At 45.0% G+C, this 18,155-nt stretch overlaps 1 protein-coding gene across 1 annotated transcript; it reads right to left on the reverse strand.

Annotated features, from left to right (window-relative positions):
• Positions 1–2,799: 2,799 nt before the first annotated feature.
• HEATR6 (HEAT repeat containing 6) lies at positions 2,800–17,879 on the reverse strand. The gene is made up of 20 exons (XM_084299464.1): positions 17,633–17,879; positions 17,222–17,329; positions 16,689–16,829; positions 15,547–15,662; positions 14,726–14,840; positions 14,350–14,451; positions 13,846–13,983; positions 12,398–12,690; positions 11,833–12,010; positions 11,442–11,648; positions 10,787–10,886; positions 10,221–10,576; positions 9,159–9,281; positions 8,602–8,688; positions 7,652–7,786; positions 6,376–6,498; positions 5,449–5,573; positions 4,653–4,749; positions 4,009–4,213; positions 2,800–3,538 (listed from the first exon to the last, which is right to left on the reverse strand). The coding sequence occupies exons 1-20, from the start codon at positions 17,810–17,812 to the stop codon at positions 2,988–2,990; spliced, it is 3,480 nt and encodes a 1,159-aa protein (XP_084155590.1). The 5' UTR covers positions 17,813–17,879; the 3' UTR covers positions 2,800–2,987.
• Positions 17,880–18,155: the final 276 nt, after the last annotated feature.

Consider the following 18,155-nt stretch of genomic DNA (forward strand, 5'->3'; position numbering starts at 1 on the left):
AAAACGCCCGCGCCCTCGCAGCGGCCCCGCTTGGATCCTGGCGTGCCCAGCGTGGGCCCCAGGGGGGATCTCCAAGGGGGGGGACACGGGCAAGCAGCACCCGCACCCTGCGAGGGGTCCTGCACCCTGCAGGGGGTCCTGCACCCCATGCACCCTACAAAGGGGGTCCCCCTGCACAGCCACCAGCCCTGTAAGGGGGACCCCTGCACCCCACGCGCCCACCACGCCCTGCAAGGGGGACCCCCGCGCGTCCCCATAGCCCCGAAGGGGGGACCCCCACGCCCCTCGTGCGCCCCCGGCTGCTGCCCGTGGCCGCGCTGCTCGTGCCCGTGGCGCCACCTCGCGGCCCGGGGGCTGGGGGGGGGGCGCGCTCCGGCCGCCCCCCGGTTTTTGGGAGCGTTGGGCACAGCCCCGCGGGGACCCCGGCCTTGGGAGGGGGCAGCGGTGGCCCCCAGGCACCCCCCGGGGCCAGCCCCAGGCGCGCTGGCACAGGCAGGATCCCCTCCGTGGTGCAGGAGGGGGCAGCTCAGGGGTTGCTTTGCTCTGAGGTTACTGGAAATGGGATAAAAAGCCTGAAAGTGGAGGGGAAGCCTGGCACAGAGCTCACGGTTGCTCCCCAATCAGCCCAGGGCAGCTGCAAGGAGCTCGGTGTGCCAAGGGCCCAGGGCAGACACGGGTCTGGTGCCACCACGGGGTGCCCGCTGCCATGGGGGCTGTGCAAACTCCAGGGCAGGAGGCTGGGTGGTCACTTACCAGGTAATGCAAGTCAAAAAAAATATAAAATTAAAAAAAAATAAAGGGGAGGGAAGGGCTGTGCTGCCTGAGCTGCACGCTGAGCTTTGAACGCGCTGGGTCGCTGCTCCTGGGGCACGGCGAGGAAAAGGGAAAAAAAAAAAGGTCCTGGTGCTGGGACTCAGGGGCTCAGGCACGGGAGGTCCCGGGGGGCTCAGCCCCTGGAGCCCCCTTGTTCTCCCCCAGCCCCTGACCCCGCGGCGGGTCACCTTTCAAACAGAGCCCGTGTGGAGCTCCAATGTCCCTCGCCACCTCGGCTGTAAATCAGGCTGCGTGCGATAAGGTAATTGCCTTCTCCTTGAAACTATTCGTAGGAAAACATATAAAGCGCCTGGCTTGTAAACACAACAATAAAGAGGCAGCACCATAAATCCCTGGCCCTGGTGGGGAAGGTGCTGCCTCTCGCCGGCACCGAGCACCTCGTGCTCTGCCAGGCCCTGGTCGAGGACCGACGGTGAGCAGGAGGCACAGGGCGAGCGGGGCCCTCCCCACAGCACCAGGGGACACGAAAGGACGCAGCGAGACACCGCTGACCTCTGACTGCAGCGGGACCCGGCAGGAGAAACCACCCAGCTCTGCTCCTGCACCCTCAGGGCTGCACCCGGGCACCACCAGAAGTCAAAGACAGCCCGAGGGGCTGGGGCCAGGCACAGCTGAGCCCTGTAATCAACCCCTGCCCAGCCCACACAGCAGCTTTTTAGCTGTTACCCACAAATTAGACCCAAATCCCTGCAGCTGCTCCACCCTCCCATTGCGTGTGCCTCCCCAGCTCCCCCTGGAAGGCTCTTTGCAGGTGCAGGGGGGATGCTCCAGCTTTTGCTTTGCCCCCATCGCTCGCACAGGGCTGCTCAGAGCACAAGTCCACGTCTCAGATGCCAGGAGGTGTTTTGGGATGCAGACGAACCTCACAATTTTTAATAAAAAAGCAAAGCTCTAGGGCTCCCACCAAGCCGTGGCAAGCAACCCTGCCACCACCCTGATGTCAACGGTGACAAAGCACAGCTGCAGAGCGCAGGCTCTACCACACTCCTCCTCAGCCTCCAGCCCAGGCTCCTGCTCAGCACTTCAAAGCACGGGGACTGCTCCTGCTGCACGGGGAGGAGCAGCCACTTCTCGGCACATCCAGTGAAAAAGGCTCCTAGACGGGGCTCCATTAATCTGAAGGGGTTTCAGATACTCAAATACTTGAGACCCACTGAAACCTGTGGCAAGAGCGAGGATGGAAAACACAAAGCGGACAAATTGTGTATCCCAAAGAGCTTTTATGACAGCTAGGGCTTGCACTGAACTCTGTTCAAACATCCATGCAGAGGTTAGGACAGCAGAGGCACTTAACTCTCCCAAGTGCCTCACAGACGGGCTAATTCCTGGAGGTATTGATTTGTCCCTGGCAACATCACAGAGCTCCGTCCTCCACCGGCTATCAGCGCAGTAAGCACAGATCAAACAAAGTCACATAATCCTGAAGGAAGGGGAAGAACAGAACTTCAGCAACACACACAAAGCCACCCGAGGTTTAGAACATCACAACACATCCCACAAAAAGGTGACAGACCCCGATGGTAGCTGGTTTAAGAGTGAAAACTCCAGCCTCTGATCAGCTCAGAGGAGCTAGTTTGAGTTTTCTGGCCTAGGCAGTGCAGTACCACCCACCTGGAGCCACGGAGCTGAGGTTTGGGAAGACAGGAGGAGCGAAGGCAGCAGGGAGGGGGAGGCCAGGTGTAAGACACCAGGAATAGACAGTTAAAGGCAAAGCGTGTTTGCTCTAAGCTGTTATTCAAATATTGGCGTATTCGGGTTTATTGCAGTGCTTAGAAAAACAAAATTCTGCCAGATCCCTCCCTTCCAAATGTGATTTTGAATATAGCAGCAACAGTAACAAAAGGCTTTCAGGTAAGCTCACAGAAGAGGCTGTTTTTATAAAACATACAAAGAAAGGACATTTGTTTCCCCAGAGGTAACACTGTAACAGGTACAAACAAAACCAAGTGAGGATGATTTCAAGAGTCCGTTCAAAACAAAAGTTTAAAAAATGTTTTATGAGGTGTTATGAATGAATAAAGTTCAAAACAAATTGTTTAACACCACCAACAGGAAACTTTTCTTTTGGATGACCTGTGCAATTCCAGCCCCTGTGTTTCTTCTGTGTGCAATCAGATGTGCAAGTTACCAGCCACTGAAACAGGTGTTCCTGTTTAGCTCTTTGTTAACTCAGTGGCATTGGCATGGTTCGTCAAGATGCCTTCTAGATAAACACACACTCTCAGGCCAGCTTTGCCCTCCACCTGTTTCTCTATCCCACTGAGATGTTCAATAGCTCCTTTTAACTTTCGCTCTCTCTCGCACAAGTCTGTGCGCGTTCCTGCTTCATTTTCTTCAATTCCACATTTCATATATTGCAAGACATAGGATTTGATTGCATCCCCGTTTTCTGTTATGGTTCTCCAAATTAATGGCAGGTCCGTGCTCTTTGCCAGACTTAGTAAGTGAAGCAGAGCCTGGCAGATCTGTGTTCTGAGGCTGGCACTGTACTTGAATTCCAGAAAGTCCTCAGTGTCTTCACTTTTCTGCAAGGCTTCCACCAAGGCATCCCAGATCTGGCAGAACTGCTCAGTGGGTCCGTAGCACTCCCTCTTGCTAGGGATGGAGAGGGCCATGGCTGATTTGATTCGGATTTTAAAATTCTTGCATGACTTCACTACTGAGGAAAGTGCATTATATGCTTGTGTAGTCCAAGGAGCCTCTCCTAATAGTAATAGAAATAAACACAACAACAACACAAACCCTTTTCAATCACTCAAAATACACAAAACTGTAAATATATCTCCCAAATATTTAATGGGCTTACATTTACTGCATTTATGCTGGTCTAATGAGAGAAGCGGGGCTTATGAAAAAGAAAATAGTTTTAGAAAAGTTAATCTGGAGTGTTAATGAAGAGGAAAAGCAACACTTTGCATCTAATCACAGCTGTAAACCTGTTCTTTTCCAACATGACACATCCAACTGAACACAGCACACTTGTGACTGTATCAGCACTTCCAGGATCTGAACCTATTTCACTGGCTAGAGGTCTGGGAAAGACATCCTTCTGGATATGACAACATGATTCAGCTCAGGTTGCTTTCTCCCCTCTTCCCCGGCACATTTCTAACAGAGACTAGTTAAAACCACACCTGCAGTACAAATCCAAACCCAGGGGACCAGTCTACTCACCAAGTGGCAAGGCAGTGTTCTTAAACACATTCCCCAGCGCGTAACAAGCATTCCAGCGCACCTTCATGGTGGCCTCACTCAGAACAGTAGAAATGAGGGCCTGAAGAGATTCCTCGATGGCTTCCTTAAACCTGGGGTTTGCTACATGATACGGTTGAAGGAAATGAAGCAGATTCCCAAGGGCCCGGACTGCATTGCTCTTTACCTAAAGGGGGAAAAAAAAAAAAAAAAAAAAAAAAAAAAAGTTCGCACAACAGCATTTTGGCTTGCAGTTTATGGGCAAAGCCTTTTGACAAGCCTGCTACGTAATCATGCACAGAGTCAACAAGGAACCCATCTGGAATTAAGCTGGTGTCTTTTCAGATGCAACTTGCTAAATACCATCAGAAAGATCATTCTCTGCAAATGATCATTCCAAAACAATTAACAATCCTCATGCTGTGGACAAGTACAAAATCAAGTGCCCTGCAGGCCACAGACATGGGAAACATCCCACACATCGACCCTCAAGAGAGGATGCTGACCAGCAGCTCCCTGTCTGTTGGGGCAGAACACCCTAAAAGCAAGTAAATGGTGCCTTTTCTTTAAATGAAAATGTCAGAGCTAACTACACCACAATCCTCTACCCTCTTTCCCCCTCCTACCTTGTCTTTGTCCTTGGATGCTTCGGTTGCAGACCGTAACATTTTCAACAGGAGAAGATCAGAAAATTCCTCTTGAAAACTTTGTCCCATTGTTTCCCTAGCAGAAGGATTACATTGTGAAAGACTGGCTCAGTTAATCCACTCTCAAAGATGTGATACAATCCTTTATAAAGTCATTTGAACAACCTTCACTCTTTAGAAGGCTAATATGTAAGGCAGACCTTACTACATGTGACCACTATGTTTATTAATTTAAAACCAAGCTATCAATGCAAGAAAGCCTGTTAGCAATGCATTACGTCTGTAATAAAAGACAGAGGGCAATGAATTGCTCAGAGGCAATTCATTAGCAGGAATATATGATAACTATTTCTCCTGTTAAAAATGTAACAGCAGGCTGGGCGTCCTCCAGCCTTTGGCTTGAGGAAGCGTTAAATATTTGTTACTCATACTTTTGTAGTATGTCAAAAGTAAAGTAACCAGGGAACATGCAATTACACAAAGTAACATACAAGAAAAAAACAGAAAACTGAAAAGTAATCTTGGAGCATTCTCCAGAATTAATGATTAGAAAGACCTAAAAATCAAGCAGTGAACTTGAACTCAACCTCAGCTGTGTACGGGATATTTGTAATACAGCCCAAGTGTCTACACATGCTGAAGAGTGGCTACAAAGAAGCATTCAGTTTTGACGCAGTGACCACAGATTTTGTCTATTTGATACTAAGTGCCCTCTATGTGCTACAGGAATACAGGCACTGAGAGGACCTCTGTGGGCCGAAGCCCGCTGACGTACATGTTGACAATCAGAGTGTCTGTAAGGTTGCCCAGGGACCAGGCTGCTTTGGCACGGACGTTCGGAGACTTGTCATGGAGGGAATTCAGAATTGCATTTGCTGTGTCTGCCACAAACATCACATCCTATAATAGAAAAAAAAAAAGTGACTAGAAAGTTTTAAAAATCTGCACGATTTCCTTAGTAACATACACATCTGGCCCTTCTAGGGAAAATGAGATGTGCACAGACTGCCTCTATTAACATATTCTTTCTTAGGCAAGAACTTTTAATGTGTTTACGGTGCTTTCTGTACAGGTTTGTTTGATCTTCAATTAACAGTCTAAACCACCATGGCGACCAAGCTCACCACTCTTCTAGGTAGCTTTTGCTGAAAGCTTTCACTGTATAATTTAATTCCATTGGCGCTTTAGTTACTTTGGATTTTAACATAATTACCTGGACTGTCAATTTTATACTCATCAAATCCCAATGTTAAGAAAGTAATTGCTTCACCAAGCTTCTTATTGAGCTGCTTGTTTAATTTTCTCTTCTATGGTACATTACATTTCATTTTCATTCCTTTGCTCACAATAAAGGATATTGCTTGCAAAATATTTGAACTAAAATTGCAGCATCAGCTACTGCATAATTTGTTTTTGTTAAAAATCACTCACTTATGGCTACATGGCAAAAAAAAAAAAAAAAAGGCTACTAACCCAACCAAGCTAAGATCAAATTGTTGTGGAAGCTAATCAGCATTTCTCTCAAAATGAGCTTTACTTGTCAGTTGTAAGCAAAACTGAAGCCCCGTCCTGTTAAATACTTTAGACCAAAAGCAAGAAGGAAGGCCAAGTCATTGCAAACAAATTCAGGTCCCATATCTCATGGTTTATCAATTCCATTCTAAAATGGTTCAAAATAAGAAAAAAATAAACAAGTTCTGACCTGACGAAGGCAAGAGAAGAGGATGTAGACTCCGAGGGCACGTGCAGCAGCAGCTTTTACCAGCGGGGTCTCACTGTGGTTCAGGCCAAGCAGCAGAGTGATGCACAGGATCTGCTGGTCATTCTGAAATGAGAAGCAGTCGTGGCAACAGGGAGAAACTGAAAAAAGTCTTAAAGACACCTGACAAATACTCTGAAAGACCACAATACATGGAAACTATAGAAGCTACCACTCAGAGTGCACTCTTTTCTTCAAGGTAAATTGACGGGCATTTCTGGACGCCACACAGAAAACCACAACACTTCCAGAAAAAAAATGTCTTGTTGCTATTAGATAATACCATGCAGGAATCAAAATATTATCTATCATCCAAATGCAGAAGGTAAATGGCCCATCAGAGGTAAAACAACCTGGATCGGTTGCTTTCTCCTGTCACTTCGTAAACAAGGACAACAAGGTAGATTAAGTTCATCCTGGACAGATTGCCAGTTTACCAAACCGCGACAAAGATCTTTGTTTCATCAGAGCAAAGGGTCAGAGTGGGCACTGACTTGACCCCACGTGACCACAGGGACAAGAGAGTGTACAGGATCAAAGTACAGCGCGATGAGGTACATGCTGTACTTGGAGAAACCAGATGGAGAATACCAGAGATACTGCTGTACTAGCAATTCTTGGGCAAATGAGATCTGGCAGAGCGCTCCCCATCAAGAAGGGCACAGTGACATAAAAGGAGCTGCACAATGCAATGGTGGTACACTGCCAAGGCTTTCATGTTTAGAAGCATATTTCATGTTGCAAAAGGAGAGGAGGGCCAGCATATTCGTTTGCTTCTGCCAGGGCAAACACTGAAGTTTAATGTTTTAAAAGCCAGCCAAAAGAAAAAACCTGCATGCAAATTGGTGAACATCAGTCCACGGCTGTTAGCTCAGCTCTCTTCAAATGCTTAACCAGCAAAACAGCAACCCTTCACCCCTCCCTCATGCGATGAAATTCTTGCCCTCCATCCCATGCATCAATAGCCAAGGCTGAGTATTCATAGCAGGGCCAAAAGGCTTCTTTGACCCACAGTTTAATTGGTTTGTGAGACTAATTACTCTCAACATTGCCTTCTCCAGTCTTCAATAGTCACAGCTTGTTCAGAACGCAAGAAATATTCTAGGTGGCTTCCCTGCCCTCTCCATTTAATTTTTAAAGGCTTTATATTAATACAATCTAGCAGACAAGAAGAGTTTCAGTAGGTAAAAATGCCAAGCTTATAGAAGTGCTCCATTACCTGCAGACTGCCAAAAGCTTCTGGCAAGATGGAGGACAGAGCATCACAGGCACTCGTCTGAAGAGTTGCATGTTGAGAATTCTGCAGAGCACCAGGTAGAGGGCCATTTAACATCATAGTCCAGAAAGTGACAACCTGCAGAAGCAGACAGGTTTACCTGTTAAAACTCAGCAGTTATGCCTAAGTTCTATAATAGTTTGTCTTTTTTTTTTTTTTTTTTTACAGTCATTTAGAAGACAAAGAGTAGGTAGCAAAATCACACGTGACAGCAATTACAACTATTTGGAACCCTAAAACAATTAACATCCAGAATGAAGTATTTAAGATATTTTAGTACTGCTATAAAGTACTTCTTGGCTGAGTTGTGTTTGTTCCTTCTCAGGGGGATACACCCACTTATACTGCATCAGGCAGAAGCACGATTCCGTTCTTGAAACCACGAAGCCGGGTATTTTCATTTACAATTTTACACTGACAATTTCCATTCACAACAAGTTACAGGAAACCACTACTACTGGACACGTTTCCCAGCTGGCAGGGTCACTGGTGACAAGCTTAGGATTTAGTGTACTCTAAATAACTTTTTCAAATTACCTGTTGTTCACAGAACGCCGTAACACTAGACGTCTACATCTAGGCTTTATGGAGCAGTAATGACACATGCAGTTTGGACTGGTCTTCCAGCTTCCTGACTTACATCAGGCAGGAAGAAGTGGGATGAGGAAAGGTAGAGGCACTGTTAATACCACGTAAAAAGATCACTTACCTACAGCCTAAAATAAATGCCAAAATAATGGAGGAAGTGTACACAAATCCAGTACCTAAAAAGCTGCAGGTATTTACTCCTGTTCCGCTTTCCTGTAATTGATTTGTTCCCATGCCAGTAACTTTGCAGGGAATTCAAGAAAGGAAGCTCTGAGTGCAATCTCAGAGGGAGCCCACACACTTACCGTGCTGACCGGTACTCTCTGCTCAGGGGCAACAGCTGAATCAGGTTTGTACTGCTGCACTATACCTGTGCCCAGCTCCTCCAGAAGCTGCAAGGAGACAGAAAGCAGCTAGGTCTTTATCAAGGATGACTCAAGTACCACAGAACTACAGTAACCTTTATCTAGGGCTATACTTATTTACCCAAGGAACAAAAATATGAGATCCAGTATTAATTTGGACTCTATTCTGTCCCTGCTAGTGAAGAAATTAGAGGAGAAGCCTTTCTTACATAAAGCCCCCAGCTAAAGCAGCATAACAGATTGCTGGGTAAAGAGATTTCCTTTGAGTAACAGGCCAAACATTTGTTAAGAATTCAAGACTAGAAGTAGAAGGTGCACTTCCCAAAGTGGCAGGGTGCTGCATTTCCAAAGAGCTACAGCAGGTACCAGCTCATTACAAAGTGCTGCTACATGAAAAACTCTCTGAATATTCAGCATTAGTCATCTGTATTTGCAAAGCACACGGAATGGCAAAACTGACTTGGTAAAACAATGTTGGTGTTTTCTCACACTCTTACTTTGGCTCCGTGAAGCTGAATGGATGGATCCGTTTCTTCCATGCATTTGCAAGCCACTTCTCCAAGTTCTAGCAAATAGGTCTGAGCCATAGAGAAATACCCTTTTACAAGAAGAGCCAATACCTAAACACAACCAAAAGATAAACTCAATTCAGCATTTTTTCCTTCTATTACACCAAACCATCCGAAACACAGACAGCATGTAAACAGGCAAACCAACACAGGAACCATATACTGAAGTCTGATGTAACAGACACACCTTACAGCACGACTTCTAGAAGAGTAGAGCTAATTAAAAACTTTCTGATTTCATGATCTTATTCAAAAAGGAGCCACAAAAGCACTATTGGGTAGCAACACAATGAATTATTTACCGTAAGTCAAATGAGGTGTCCTGTAGCAAAAAAAAATAAAAAAATAAAAGCAAGAGTGTCTGTAAGAGTAATACATCCTGCATCCCCTGCAATGCTGCTGCTGTGTTCTGCGAAGCTGGATTTAACAAATATCCACTGTTCCAGAAGTATGAGACCCTTGGGATGCACACTAAAAAATCTTATAGTTTTCTATGGTTACATGAAGAAAAACAGGGCCAAGACTCAATGTTCACAGGTGGTACTTTAGCCATGCAGCATCATCCTGCAGCTCTTTCCACTCTGTTCATTAACTGCAATGTTCCCCCACCCCATTTTCTGGCAAACCTTTACATTTAGATTCTGTACAGAGGAGTTAGCATGGGGGAAAACTTATAGCTTTCACCAGATGCCAGCACTTAAAGCCAAATAATATTTTAAAATAATAAAAGTACCAAAAATCAAGCCGAACTCACTGTTGCAGCTTTACTCTGGGAGGGCCTTGCTGCGGCCACAGGCATAGAATCAAAATGCTACTGCTCCTTCAGCCACAACAGATCAGAAACGCTGCTCTAGCAAATGCTTTCACCTCATCTCACTGAGCGAGCTAAGAACAAAGGCAACCCACGAGACTCAGCTGATGTGAGGCAATTTGATATTGTACCAGGCTGTTCATTTTACAAGCTCACTGTAGCGAACTGTTCATCATCACCTGCAAGGATTCCAGTCGAACAGGAGATGGCTCATAAACGCTCCCAGATGGGAAGTTCGCATCGCTGTCAGAACAGGAATCCTCTCTGGGCAGAACAACGATGGAAATACAGAGACGAATAAGCCAGCATGGTTCTGGAGACGTACATCCCGCTGGATTATCTGGAGACTCCCCTTCCAAGGGGGGAGCTTTTCTCCACTGCTCAGAAGAATTAAAACGATGAGGGGTTCCACTACCGCTACTGTTTAGCCCTGAAGAACTGGGCTGTTGCAAAAGTAACTGCACCTCTGGTAAAGGTGCTTGGGCAGATACTACAGCCCCTAACAACGTGAGGCTAGAAACTCGAACGTTAACATCTGCAAGAAAGAACAGGGAGGGGGAAGAGAAAGGCAGCTCGTTAGCATCTCATGGATACCTCAGAATTTTTTCAGACATTTTCAAAGGAGACTGATCATAACATATAACTTGATGGTGCTACCTTTACTTATGTATTTATAATATTGTATAATAACCAATGCTGAATTAAGGAATAACATGCAAAGAGACTCCAGATATACAGAACAAACCTTTATGACAGATGTATGGCTTTATCTGGTTCCAGACTCTTGTCAGCAACCCAGGATTTAAACGGCTGTATGGTGCATTTGAAACCAAATTTGCAAGGCACTGAAACACATAAAAGCATATATGGAGTGGTGGTTACAACTTCAGCCTGGCCTCCAATACATTCGTTCCTATGTTTGCAGTTTAGTCCATTTAGATAGCTAAGTATCTAAGGACACCTGAAAAAAAAATGACCCAGTTAGCTGCTCTTTGAAAACTGGCTACAAACATGGCTCCTACAACAATTATTAAAGTACTGTGACCTGGCACAAAGACCAATAGCCCACAAAAAACTTTTGCTTCTTAAGATGGCGGTTTGGATTCAAGTCTCAAAGGCAGGTTAAATCTCCACAATCATTATACAGGCTTATTCACCTCAAAAAAAGAATACATGAAAGAAATGCAGAACAAGAGAACTGCACTAAAGAGAAAAGAGACCCTAGGCCTTTGTAGAAAGTCTCAGTCATCAAAGCTCTGTGATATGATGACAGTATTTGCCCCTCTTGTCCCCTGGTCCTCAACAGCTACAAGAACTTCTGTGCATTCTTAATTCAAAAAGAAATCTAGATACCAATATCAGCTCTTGGGTAGCAATTGAAACACTGACAGTGCAATTACCTTGATGATTTGCGTTAGTGTTTGAAAAGATGATTCTGCCACCAGGGCTAGCAGCAGGCAGCGGTGCAGCTCCCGGATGCTAGAAGCAATAGTTACAGAAAAGGGTGTAAAAGCTCTCTTGTGATCATTAGCATCTTCAGCAACAGAAAGAAACTGCTTCGAACCTTCCAGAATGGCTGAGAGAACTTGAAGAGAACAGGCACGTGTCTGAAATGACAAAACATTTCTGTTAGCCACAGCAGATCTTTTGAGAAAACGCTATTTTCTCATAGCCCTTCTGGAATGATCATCTCAAGCACGTGATGAATATCACATTTTTACTCCGTAAGATTAATAACTGAAGATTAGTACTTGAAAAATACAATGCTTCATCTACTCAAAACTGTCTAACCTTTGGAGAAGGGTCCTTTAAAGCAATAGTCATCAGGGACACTGACTGGGGGCTGCCAATGCCAGGTGCATCAGGAACAAACGCTGACCAGTAGCCATAAAGAACTCTTTTTTCTATCGATTTGATAGTAGAGAGGAAACAGGCTAGAGCCCCTTGACGAACTTTGGCTTGATAAGACCTTAAAAACAAATAAACAAAAAGATTAATGGAATAGCAGCAGTGAAAAGTAATGGATTTAACCTCTTTCATGTTAGTGACTAGCTGTGAAAGCAGTAAGTGAAGTGTTTTAGACCAAAACAGGGAACAGAAAGAACAAGTTTACTTTCAAGCCAATATTAATTACTGCCTTCCATTTTTCTTGTACCACAACATAAATGGAAAAGTGATTTTTTCAACAATTTTGATTAAGAACAAAGCACTGGAATCCCCTGAAAGGAAGTCTGCACACTTGTAAAATTGGTACTAGACCCACAGGAACAAAAGGTATGATTTAATGTGATAAACTTAAATTGTTATAAAAACAGCACTACTGGCTACTACGTTTTATGATTACATGAACAATAACCTCGTTTTGCTCTGTATTCCACCTTCAGCATCAGAATATTCTGACTCACTGCTGCTGATTCTCTTCCAGCTAGTACAGTGTGAAGATAAGTGATCCTTTCCAGCAGGCACACATGCAGCATCCGATGCACAAGTCTGAGGATCTGAACAACGACTGTTCTGTGCATCCCCCAAGCGCGGTTTCAGCATGTCAACTCCACGGATTGATTCCTTTCCTGTATCACACAGATCTTCTCTTCCTTCTTCTGCAAACTCTCCTTTCTTTTGTTTCCCTTTGGACTTTTTTCTTCGGTTCTATTTAAAAAAAAAATAGATTTAAAAAAAATGAAGTAGTTTCTTTAAAGATGTGCGAACATTTTATAGTGGTAAATCTTTTACTAGGGGAAAAATCTCCTCTGAAAATAAAGCTAATTGTTAATCCAGACAAAAGCAGAGTTCAATATAATAAACCATGCCCTTTGTATAAGGGCATCGACACATAACAGTTTTAGTTTCTAAACAAGTTATGTTTAGATGAAATTTAGTTTTACTATGAGCTATCACAGCTATTTAGCATCTTCAGTGCAACAATACTGCGTGTATAAATGCAATAAAATATACAATATTGTACATGTCTAAAAAAAACCACACCATCAGCATCTGAGACTGCAAATTCTGCCTATTAATAACAGTAAAATCAGTGTACTAACGTTCTAATGTAAATAAACAATTCATATCTGAATACTCTCAAAGAAACCAAAGCTTAGTTTTTATCAGTAAAACAAAAGATTTTCAATTAAAAATTATATTTAAAAAACATATTTTGCACAAAATTAATAAAAACAGCCAGTGCTTTTGCAGTTCTGTTGGATTTATAGTAGTTATTTAACATCTAAGAAGAAATGAGTCAACATGACTACCTAACTTTGGATTATCAATTACCTGAAAGACATTACAGGGAAGAAAAAAAATTTACAGGGTTAAATAATAACCTGTATAAGAATTAAGCAGAACAGCTAGGGAGAGGAAAAGCAGAAAAAAAAAGAAATAAAATCAGTCCCTAAGTATTGATCTCTAGGTGAACCTGACTTTCCTTAGAAAAAGTCAAAATGACTGTGCAGATGTTAGGAGAGAAAATGCAATTTATAAAATAAAAAACTTTGGCTAGTCTGCAAGCATCAACTCCACCTCTGCAGGCCAAGAATTCTTGGCTACAGACGAATATCTGATGCACACAGCTTAAGTCAAGAAAACCAGCCTCTGCAGAGCCATTTGTTCTTGTCGCCTGAGTTCACAAAGCAATTTTATTCAGTGCAGAGATTTATAACCAATATCTTTAAAGAAAAAAAAAAAAGTATCACGTGCCCAAAATGCAAAGAGACCGTTAGCCACCAATACCATATCAGGCACATACAACCTCAACAAACAGGCACATGAGTACACAGGAGAATCAGTACGATTTCAGTTTACCCCTGTTGTCTTTGAGGCAGCTGGCTCTGGCTGTTCCTGCTTGACAGGCGACCTTTTGTCATACTGAGGTAACGGGGCTGGGTACAAGGCTGCAGGCACCTCTAAGCTCAGTCCTGGCAGGCCGTGAAACATGCACTTCTGGAAGAGTAACAGAAATGTTAGCGTTCTTTTCCTTTTTGATACACAAAGATTTGCTGTATGTTTCCTCAGGTGTTCATCAATTTTCCCTTTGGCATGTGATCCATCCTTCACGTCTTGCCTCTCCCCGTGCTATGTAACAGCTATCTCCAGAAGGACTTCAAGTAGATCCAAAAACAAACAAGCAAACAAACAAACAAACAAAAAAAAACAACACAGGCCTCCCATCTTTTTAATTTGTATTTCACACTACATCTTCCCCCCACACTCAGGCTTCTCTGCTCTGTCTTCCTCATCTTCCCATACTGTTTTGCACTCCATGGGCAACTGGAACGTGCACTTTCCAGTGTCTGTTTCCGTATTTACCTTTAATACTGCAAGAAGAGATCCAAGTTGGTCAGCTTGCATCAGTTTCATCTTCCCGCCATTTAGAAGTGACTGGATACCTTTCAGTGCATTCTGTAGCAACTGAAAGCAAAAAGCACAGAATTACTTACTTTTCCTTCCCAAAACACTGAAGGATCACATCTCTTAGGTGACCTTCCAGGCAGTTAAAGCTTTGCTCAACATAGTTACTTTGACAGTTATTTATAATATCCTGTTAAAGCAAAAAAAAAAAAAAAAAAAAAAAAGTCTATTTAAGCAAAATCTCAGTTGAAAACATTCCAAGTTTCAAATATTCCAAATTCCAATATTCCAGCAGCACAATTTCCTAATTAGAACATCCTAGACTCACACTTACCACACAAAAGGTGATGTCATCTACATCAGAGGTTTTTGAAGACTGCAGAACACTTAGGAAAGTTTGAAAACAGACACTTCGGTAGGGCTCATCCAAGTATGGCTGTCCAGGCACACTAAAATTAAAGCAAGACACAAATCATTGCTTTATAATCTGTCTCTTGACTTACTGTAGGAAGAGAGGGAAACTGCATCACTTTAATCTTTGCTGCCATAAGTACCATAAAGTAAGAGCTGGCCATTGCTGCAGTAGCTTTAGGGTCATTAAGCAAATTCCTTTCTAATGGATTCCTAAGCAGCTGTTTCCAAAACTTTTAGTTACTTCAAGCCACCAAAGCACGTTTGATAACATTTAGAGGACAGCCCTAATATTGCAAGTGATTTTCCTGAAATTAGTATCACAGAATAGCTGAGGTTGGAAGGTACCTCTGCAGATCAGCTACTCCAAGCCCCTTGCCCACAGCACGGCCGATGACAGCAGGTCACCCAGGACCACGTCCGTTCAAGTTCTAAGCACCTCCAAAGATGGAGATCTCACAACCTCCCAGCAATTACCACAGGACCAGACAAAACACTTTCTTTTCTTCCCTAAGCATGTCCCACAATAACACTATTTCCAGAAGTCTGAGAGTTCACAGTTTTATCTGCAGATTGGACAATAGCTTGGAGCACTAAAGTTTTAGACTTCAAGTTTAAGCATATCCAGCCTACGCGTCCCACATTTGCTGTTCCTAGCGCAGACAGAGCAGACCAGCTGCCCGTGCTGTCAGATGTACATCTTCTAAGGCATCCACTCCACCACCTGCAAAGGCTGGTACGCACCTGAGACACAGGTTTGCCATGCTGTGCAGTGCTGCTGTCCTGAGCTCCGTGTTGGGATGAGCAGAATCACTGAACTGCACCAGGAGTCCCGTCTTGCCCAGCAAATCTGGGAGATACTGAAACAAACCAGCAAAAGTCACTAGGGGTCAATGCTCTTCCCTCAGCCCGATGGCTCTTTTGTTTGGTAGCTAAATATATCCATGCTACAAAAAAAAAAAAGATTTGTCAGCTGCAATTTCAAATTCCAGAGACAGATTATGTTCACCAAAATGACCAGATAACGTGCATTTCCAAAGCTCTCCTATTTTGTATTAAAAAAGTACTGAGCGTGAGCATAGCTCAGGCTGAGTCACAATTTATGCCTTCTTCCCAGACATAAAGCTAAGTTAGTAACAACTGCTGTACCAAACTGCTGCAGTTTTCTAGGCTACAAACCCACACAAGCTGGCAGCTACAACACTGCCAGCATCACTACCCTGTGCTCCAGACAAACAGCAGAAACTGCTCTGCAAACTGCCAAGTGCTGGTGGTAGCAAGAGAATTCAACGTATCAACCACTATCAGTCATGCTGCAGCCACAAGGAGCTTCGTGCAAGCCCCAGACTGACACTAGAGAGCCTTGACTTTGAAGTGGCTTTGAGCCCACTGCACACCAAAGACCTGATCTGGTTGTGGGATATATTTCCGGATCCTCAGTGGAGCCTGCTGAGTAATGTGCAATTTGAAGCTCCCTACATCCTTCCTGCCTGACGCACAGACAAACCAGGGGGCTTAGTCTGCAGACTGAGCCTGGCACCCTTCTTTCACAGCGTGCCTTTGGCTCAAGCCAGATCCTAGATGGTCCCTACAGCTGCAGCCCGCAGGTAGGGCATCATTCAGCATGGGAAGAATCTTGTCATCTACTGATTGTTACAACATACACCTAACACACCTGAATGTCAACTTTTCCACAGGTACTATGCACAATTTAAATAGGGTCTAATATTAATCTAAAAGGTAAAGTGGTTTGAGAACATGATACATTTTCTATGTATCATGTTCTCAACATGATACACTTTTTTTTTTTCCCTACTTTCAAACAACAAAAAACAGTGGAAGTTGCAAGTTTTTCTTGGTTAGTTTCTCCTAGTTTGTAAACCCACCTTCTGACATTTAGGTCCATTATTGTAAACAAGAGCTGCTAAAGCTTGTAGAACTTCTACGTGTGTCCAAGAGCTGCACTGCTTAAGAGCAGAGATGCAGTAGGAGAGGAGAAAATTCAAGTTCTGTTCATCAAATGTCACCTGCCATAACAGAAAAGGATTATGGTCAAGAAAATTGCATCATCCTGTAGTGCTAAGATCAATATATCTACCCTCCTAATGGGTACAGACTCGTGTAATCTGGCTGTTAAAATTACACATCATCACAGAATCGGGCTACAATTAAGAAAATGATAGATTAACACAAATATCTTATAATTAAGAGTATTTCCTATGGCGTATTAGTTATGACTGGGAGCTGTTTTTTACACGAGGAAGCTGTCAGCCAGGCTAAAGCCACAGATCAGAACCTCAGCTAAGAGTAAAGGAACGACAGAGCAAAAATCCAAGTGAATTTGCATGAAGGCCTGTTCCACAGCCCTGTAAAAGAAACAAAAAGAAATAAAAGGCCTCTCTGGCCAAACTTTCTGTACCTGGAATCTGTTTAGCAAGTGGTAGATGAGCTGGCAGACTTTGCTGACAAGATGTGCCTGATCGAGATGAACCAGCTGGCAGGCTTGGACAAGCAAAGCACAAACATCCTGGAACAGAAAGCGTAAGTTTATGAATTAGAGGCGACAAACCTGGGGTGGAAACCACATCACCGGCTAAGGCTTGGCTCTCACAGGCGGTATAACACCGACATCGATGTATGTGGTGACTGAGGAAAGCTCCCGCTCGGGAGCCTTCCCTCCTCCTCACCCATCACCCAAACAGCGAACAGCAGGGCAAAACTAAAGCCGGTAACGATGGCCAAACCCAAAACAAAACCAAAAAAAAAACCACCCCGGGGAAGCTCTGAGCCCACCCGCACCGCTCACGCGTGGGTTTGCCCCGCGGGCTACCTGCGGGCTGGGCCCGGCCACCGCGGCGGGCCCGCAGCTGTCGGAGATGAGCTGGTCCAACAGCAGGTGCAGCTCGGTGCGGCGGCCGCCCGAGGGCTGCTCGGAGCCCGGCTGAAGGCGGAGGGCGCCCAGCCTCGCCAGGCAATGCCGGAACGAGCCGCCCGGCTCCGGCCCCGCCATCTTCGGCTCCTCCCGGCAGCGGCGTTATGGCAACGCCATGGCCCTTCCGGGGCGCCTATGGCGGCCGCGCCGGGCGGGGAGGGAGGGAGGCTGCAAAATGGCGGCGGCGGGAGGAGCGAGGGGAAGGGGGGCGGGCGGCGGGCTGTGAGGGCGGCAGGGGGCACTGCCCGCCCGCAGCCGGCCCGCAGCGATCGGGGCTGCCCCTCCGGGGGTGTCCGCGTTTTGTAGGTGGTAAAACTTCACGCAGAGCTACGCGATCGCGTCGTTATCGCGTGTTCATGTCGCGACAGGGCGACTCGATGGAGCTGCCGGTCCAGCCGTCGCCCTGTGGAGAGCTCGCTGC

Source organism: Netta rufina, assembly GCF_964035555.1.
Source record: "Netta rufina genome assembly, chromosome: 21".
NCBI classification, from domain to species: domain Eukaryota; kingdom Metazoa; phylum Chordata; class Aves; order Anseriformes; family Anatidae; genus Netta; species Netta rufina.

Excerpts from the sequence above, each read along its gene's own strand:
- HEATR6 (XM_084299464.1), bottom strand. The coding sequence starts at position 17,812 with ATGGCGGGGCCGGAGCCGGGCGGCTCGTTCCGGCATTGCCTGGCGAGG. Across the intron at positions 17,330-17,632 it reads TGGCCGGGCCCAGCCCGCAG|GATGTTTGTGCTTTGCTTGT; the intron begins GTAGCCCGCGGG and ends TTTCTGTTCCAG. Across the intron at positions 5,574-6,375 it reads TCTTCTCTTGCCTTCGTCAG|GATGTGATGTTTGTGGCAGA; the intron begins GTCAGAACTTGT and ends TTTCTATTATAG.